General features: G+C 44.0%; 1 protein-coding gene across 1 annotated transcript; it reads left to right on the top strand.

The window, feature by feature from the left end:
• Positions 1 to 2,814: 2,814 nt before the first annotated feature.
• On the top strand, positions 2,815 to 3,403 carry CUNH1orf202 (chromosome unknown C1orf202 homolog). Its single transcript, XM_046432498.2, has one exon. The coding sequence runs from the start codon at positions 2,815 to 2,817 to the stop codon at positions 3,211 to 3,213; it is 399 nt and encodes a 132-aa protein (XP_046288454.1). The 3' UTR covers positions 3,214 to 3,403.
• Positions 3,404 to 6,960: the final 3,557 nt, after the last annotated feature.

The following is a 6,960-nucleotide window of genomic DNA, read 5'->3' as shown; positions in this document are numbered from 1 at the left end:
GTTTCCTGGGAGAGTTTCCAGGAGTTTCAGATCACAGAGCTTGTCATTAGCTCCAGGCACTGCTGGGACTCATGAGACCCTAAATGGGCTGGGGACTGTTTGGGACAGGAGATGCGAGCAGGCAAAAATGGAGAGTATTCCATAGCCACAGTGACCACCATCTGTCCAGCATTTGCCTTGTGCCAGGCACTGTTTTAAACCCGTGTGTGCCTGGTCTTTTTTGCTCCTCACTACAATACTGTAAGTGGGAATAGCAATCCCATTCTCTGATGAAACAACTGAAGTTTACAGAGGGTACACACTCCATCACTGGTTAATTTAGAAGGTTGGTATGATCCCGAAACTTATGCTCTTGATACTATCCTGCTTCTTTTTCTGGATTTGGGGGTACCATGTCAAAATCTGTTGTCACTTAAAATCCTGAGAAGGGAGAATGGGGTTCCCATCCTCATTATTTTATAGGGCAAGTTGTTCTCAACTTTCAAGACTCTGGGTCTCTGGTGCTATTTTGGGTTCTTTGGTTGGGAAATCTGCTTCTGCTAAGAATTAGGGGATGTGGAGAGTTCTCCAACTTCTGGACAGCTCTTAGTCCAGGTGATCTTCTAAGGAACCTGGAGGAAAACTCTCCCAAGTGCTTTCACACACTGAATCTCCCCCATAATATTGGTAGGATCACAAATAAAAATACCTGATGTCCAGTTAAATTTGAATTTCAGGTGAGTGTATGTATGTATGTGTATATATATATTTGCATTACATATGTAATTTGCCTCCTAGTTTATTTTGCCTCAAAACCCTCTCTCAGTCCTAGATCACTCCATTCTCAAGACACCAGAAGGTACTTCCTTGGCACAGTGTTCAGGTTTCTCTAAGCCAAAACTCCTTCTGTGGGTACTCTCTGCGTACCTCCTGCCAGGCTTGTACATCTGCTGATGCTTGCAGCCCACTGTGTCCCCAGTCTAACAGTGAAGTCTGGGCAACCTCAGATAGAGTTGGAGACCTGGCTTAAAGATTTGCCATTGTGGTGGTGTTGGGAGGTAGGGCCTTAAGAGGTGATTAGGTCATCAAGAGGGATTAATTCCTTTCTCATGTGAGTGTCTAACACGAGGTTTCCCCTTGCATTATCTGTCATTTGCAAGTGCCACTTGCCCTTCTGATTTCTTCCATCAGTTGAAGCAGCATGGGATCCTCACCAGAAGCTGAGTGGATGCTAATATGATGCTCTTGGACTTCCTGGTCCTCAGAACCATAAGCAAAAATGAACCTCTATCCTTATCAATTTCTCATTCTATTTGAGCAACAGAAAATTGACCAAGATAAATGCTTATGCAATATTTGAGATATAGCTATACTAAAACAGTATGTATTGTTTATCTGACATTCAGATTCAACTGTGCATCCTGTATTTTATTTGGAAATCTTGGACACAGGGTCCTCTAAGGACTAGCCTGAGCAGCTGTGGATGCTGACAGGTGTCTGAAAACTCAAGGGGCATATTTTGGGATGAAATTCTGAACCTCATCATTAACTGACAAGTTATACTCTCTCAGGTGAATAATTTACTCTCTTTAGGTTTCAGTTTTCCCAATTGGCCAATTGGGACTATTACTTTACTTGAGAACCACTTCACTTGTGTTGTGAGGATTGCATAATAATATATTACTATGTGCTAAACATATGCTATTACTTTGCACATATCATCTCATTTAATCACCACAACAACCATCTGAAGTATAGTATTTCAGTTTTATAGCTGAATAAACTGAGGCACTTATAGTTTAAGTAACTTGTCTAAAATTAAATCTAGTAACTATTGGAGCCAGAATTCAAGCTCAGGAAGACTTGTGCCAGGGCCTGCTCACTTGTCAGTAGGCTACAAAATTAGGGAGAAACATTAGGTAAAATGGTAAGTAGAATATTTAACACAAAATAAGCATGACACATAGTAGCTACCATTATTTTAACTTTGAACTTGAGAAAATTGTCAAGTGCAAAGATGGTACATTGGCTGGGTGTACCTCAATTGGTAGAACTGGTGATTAGCATGCATGAGGCCCTGTGTTGAAAAAAAAGTATATAAAGAAGAAAAAAATGTGTTTTCTTTCTTCTTATTCTTTGTGTGAGTGTTTTTCAAAATTTCCACAAAATCTTATACTTGTAATCAGGAAAAAAATATTGAAAGAAAAATCACAATCTTACAAGGAAGAGATCTTAGGTGGGTGAGGCCAGATGAAAAAAAATCAGGTTTGGGGATTTAGCCTGAAATTCCACTTCCCTGTAACAAACGAAGTACAGAGTATCTGAATATAAATATAAAAATCTCTGGGGCAGTGCAAGCCTGGGCCTGAAATTCAAGTCTTGATGAAGATGCTATTTATTGCAGCCACCTCTGTAGTAGATGCTTAGTACATTAGCAAAGGGGAGGTCGGCCCCTAGGAACGTCCAAGACCCTTCTGCCTACCTAGGCCAAGTCTGAAAATCACTTGACATTGAACACTGCCCACTTACGTGTGGCCTGGGGCATTATTTGGGTGACTGGATTCTGGTGACTCCTTCGGTGGCTGAGGGTGGGTCCCAGGCCTGGGCCGGGGTTGGCCTTTGCTGGGCATTGTGGGGGTCACCGTTCCAGTCTCCTTGGCAACCTAAACCTGAGGGAGCGGCCGCGGGGCACAACCCGTCGGGAGGCCTTGGAAGAGGACGCAAAGGGCCCTTTCGTGCCCCGAGGCCGCCGCAGAGTTGCCCAGCTCGTCAGCTCCCGAGACTTGGGCCCTGGCCGCCCGTCCAGCGCGCTCCGCGGAGAGGTCGAGGCCCAGCATGGCGGACGAGGGTCCCGGCGGCCCTCTGCGCGGCGGCCTGCAACACGAGCTGCTGCAGAAGATAGTGCGCCCCAAGCGGAGTGGCCCGCAGCGCGGGGAGGCCGAGGCGACGGGGCGGCGTGCATCCTCCAGCGACGGCGGCGCCTGCTCCGGATGCTGGTGCTGGCGGCGGCTCTTCCGGATCTCAGCGGCGCGCGGCCCGCGCAGGAAGAAGAGCAAGTACGCGCGGCCGGGCAAGGCGACCTCAGAGCGCGGCCTGTGGGGCCACCCGAGCCTGCAGAGGCTGCTCCAGAGGCTGGCGTCCTGGAGGCGGCGCTACCTGCGATGCAGGGAGCGGCCCGAGAGGCTGGAGGAGATCCCGCTGCTGGTGCTGGATCGCGCGCAGAACCGTGACTAGGCCGCGGCCGGGCCGCAGACCTAAGGGTTGGTTTTGTTTTGTAAAACAAAAGCAAGAAATGAAAATAAACCCAACACGGTATGAACGAAAGAACGTGGATCATTGGGGACCGTGCACGAGGAACCCAGGGTGTCGCGTTGTCTGGGATGAGGTGAACTGGCCTCCTCCCCATTCCGCCCTTCTTCCCATCTGAGCGCCTCCATGCAGTGGCCCCGGCCAGGGAGGCAGTGGGCACTACCAGGACCTGTGGCGCGTTGTGGGTCAGTTATTGCCAGAAGGGACCCAGCTCAGTGAACAGGCCCAGATTTTTTCTAAACACTCCAGAGAAGAGGGTGGGAGCAGTAGTTTTCAGTCCCTGCAATGCCCTCAGGTCTTTTTTTCTTTTTAATGCAGAACTAGGAGCTCCTCAACCCTTATCTATGTGAGTTAATTCTTTTATCTTTATTTACAGGCATATAGGAAGCAGTAAAGCACTAAAAGAACATCAGAACCAAGGCTTTGGGTGGAATGGTGGTGCATATGGGGGTGGGGGGTGGGCTAAAAATAGAGATAAAAGCAAAAGGAGAGGACTCCAGGAGAATGGGTGCGTCTTAACGTCTTCCTTTTCCTCATCAATAAAAACCTGCTAATGATCCTCGGCTCTACACACACCTGTCAGGATGAAAGTCAAATCTTAGAAGTGAAAGTGTGCTAAGTACCCTGAAAGGGCTGTATTCCTTAGAAGTATTTATTAAGCTGTTAAATGATCTTTGCTGGGGCTGCTCCCAATACACACCTACCTTCTTTCTTACTGCCCGACCTGACCTGGACTGCCTTTTGTGCTAGCAGGCTAATCAGGCTGATCAATGGGCTGAGAAATTTTCTGCCTCATGTTACTGCTACCAGTGTCCAGTGGCCTTGGAGTTCCTGAAGCCTTCCCGGCAGGGGTCGACCCCCTTGACCTAGAGAATCAGTCTTTGGGGAACAGGAGGATCATGATGCTGGATCCTACATTGTGGAGGGGTGAGTGCAGTTGTAGGGGAGTGTCAAAGACAAAATTACAACATGTTTAGTTTAAAGAACTTAATTGGCTTTATTTTCTATACTGGAATCAGACAACACTTCATTCCATAAAACAGAATAAGTGTTCCCATGAGCTCAGCAAAGAAATTTGGTTTTATATATAGAAAAGAGCTGAAGAAAGAAAGAGCAGAAAGAAGATTGGTCATTTCAAGGTTACTCTGGTTGTTAGAGAAGGGAGATAAAACTTTTAAAAAAATTGGTTAACATCAGATTATTTTTTTTTAATAAGAATTAAAGCAGGGGGAACTTCATTATCATGCTTGATTGAAATAGGCCTGTTTGGGAAATTTGGGCTATTATTTCTCCTATTTTTTCAAAAGGTCAAGTGATAGTTTTGGTTTGGTGGCACTGAATTTTAGAATAAGTGACTCCGTTTTTATTTTTGGCCTGGCCTTTGGGGCCTAGTGCATGTGCTTAGCCTCAAATAATTTTTTTTTTGTTTAACAGGAGCTTCCTGGACAAGAAACCTAGAAAACTGAGAAATACAGAAAACAAAAAGAAAATAGAAGAGAAAAAAAAAAAAAAAAAGGCATAGGCTGGAAATCTGGGTCCATGAACCAAAGCCCTAAAGGGAAGAATTCTTTGTAATTCTGTGATTTGGGGTTGAGTAGTGTCTTTTGCATTTCTGTTATTTTTTGCTATTGTCCAGATAGTCTAAATTATTCTATAAGGCAGTGATAGGGAAAGACATTTTTATCAGAAAAGCCATTAAATCCCATTCTTATAAAGAAACCAATCCTATTATCTTACCTATAGCTGATTAGGCCAGGAATATTGTGATGCCAAAATTAAAAACTGTTCTGGGGGCTGAAGATGTAGCTCAGAGTTAGCATGCTTACGTAGCATGTAGGAGGTCCTGGGTTCAATCCCCAGTACCAAAAAAAAAAAAAAAAACCCAAAAATATTCTATAGGCAATAGCTTGATTAATTGAATCCTCTGTTAGAGATGTTGAATTTAAGAGGCCCAAAAAGAAGAGACCACTAGAAAAATACCAAATTCTAAATCCTCAAGTAACAGAAAGGAAGTGTTATTGAATAATATGTAACAAATTCCAACTATTTAATATTTTCTGGATTTATTTCTTTCTGAAAGGAAAAAGCCAAACTAAATCACAGCTAATTCTCTGACACTTGCTTTGAATACACCTGTGCCTTTTAATTTTGACTATTTCAGGGACTTCATAGTACTTCCTCTTCCCTGAGTAAAGAAATTGGCCAAGACCAAGTCTCAGTCTGTGTGGATTCATCTAACACCCCCCCCCCACACACACCCCCCATAACATAATGCTTAACTTATTGAGAGGACCTATTATCCTATTATGGTAACTTTTTGTTGTTGTTGTTGTTCTAGGGATTGAACCCAGGGGTGCTACCACTGTGCTATGTCTCCAGCCCTTTTTGTTTTGAGACAGGGTCTTGATAAGTTGTCTACGTTAGTCTTGAACTTTCTATCTTCCTGTGTCAGCCTAGTCACTGGGATTTCAGGTGTGCAGAACCATGCCTGGCCTACGATGGTAACTTGATGTATGTCCTCTGACTTCCTGGTTCCCTATTAGCTATCCACATAAAGCCTTACATTTTTGGTACTGCTGCCAGCCTTCCATCAGTTCCTCCTATTGATTATAATGGATCCCTCTCAGAAATGGTGGCTTCTACTAGCTCTGGTTTGTTACACTGTTAATTGTCTCCCACTGAAGCCCCAGTTCAGCAGAAACATGGATTTTGGGTGCAGAGGCTGCATCAGGCTGTTGGGACTGAGTACCTGCTGCTGTTCCCTTCTCTTCTCCCTACTCCCTCAATTCTAGGAATTGTCAGTATTTCCATCTTCCAGGGATAGTATCAGCATGCAACTTGTTCTTTCTCCTATACCCATCTTCTTTTTAGCAGAAAGTCAATTAAAAATATTTTTTCAATGCAGTGCCTCATTGTTTAGCCATTTTTGGTTGAGTGTAGATATTCCAGAAACACATCTCATGGCCAGAGGAGGTAAGTCAGGTTGAATTTTTCAGAGACTTTTGTATCTAGTCTTAGATTCTAAGCTTCAAGCCACTTTAAAGGCAAAAATGCTGGTTATAAGGAAATCCTGTACTGGAAATAGAGCCAGAAGACAGGCCCTGAGGCAGCTCAGGAATGGGCTCTTCCCACTGACTCTATTGAGTCTTCTGGGTAACCCACGTTCAGGTCTGCCCTCTTCCTTTCTCATTGTGTATAGCCAGTTGTCATGAGCCATGTGTGGGCTGTGTGTGGACTATGTTGTGCATAGCCACTCTGTATTCTCCTGGCTAGATCTGAAGTACTTGGTCTGATGGCCTTAGATAATTATCACCATTCCTGCTGGTGAAGCCAGGTTACATCATGGGTAGACAGCTAGCTTGGAATTTAGCTGCCTTTAGATCAGGACCATATTTTTGGTCTGAGCCACTGGTTAAAAGATGCCTAGATGGTGGTTCCATTCTTAGTTTTTTGAGGAATCTCCATAGTGCTTTCCAAAGTGGTTGTACCAATTTGCAGTCCCACCAGCATCCATAAGAATGGAGTCCTAATTAGAATAAGATATACTCCATGCTTGTATAATGATATCTGAATGAATTCTAGTATCATGTATCACTAAAAAGAATCAATAAAAATAAAGAAAAAAAGAATAAACATGGAATTCCAAAATTTAAAAAATAAATAAAAGATGCA

This window comes from Marmota monax, unplaced genomic scaffold, assembly GCF_021218885.2.
Source record: "Marmota monax isolate L192 unplaced genomic scaffold, Marmota_monax_Labrador192_F-V1.1 WCK01_AAM20220418_F8-fsc00090, whole genome shotgun sequence".
In the NCBI taxonomy this organism is placed as follows: domain Eukaryota; kingdom Metazoa; phylum Chordata; class Mammalia; order Rodentia; family Sciuridae; genus Marmota; species Marmota monax.
The sequence above is the reverse complement of the archived record's forward strand: the minus strand, read 5'-3'. Positions and strand labels throughout refer to the sequence as shown.

Excerpts from the sequence above, each read along its gene's own strand:
- CUNH1orf202 (XM_046432498.2), top strand. The coding sequence starts at position 2,815 with ATGGCGGACGAGGGTCCCGGCGGCCCTCTGCGCGGCGGCCTGCAACAC.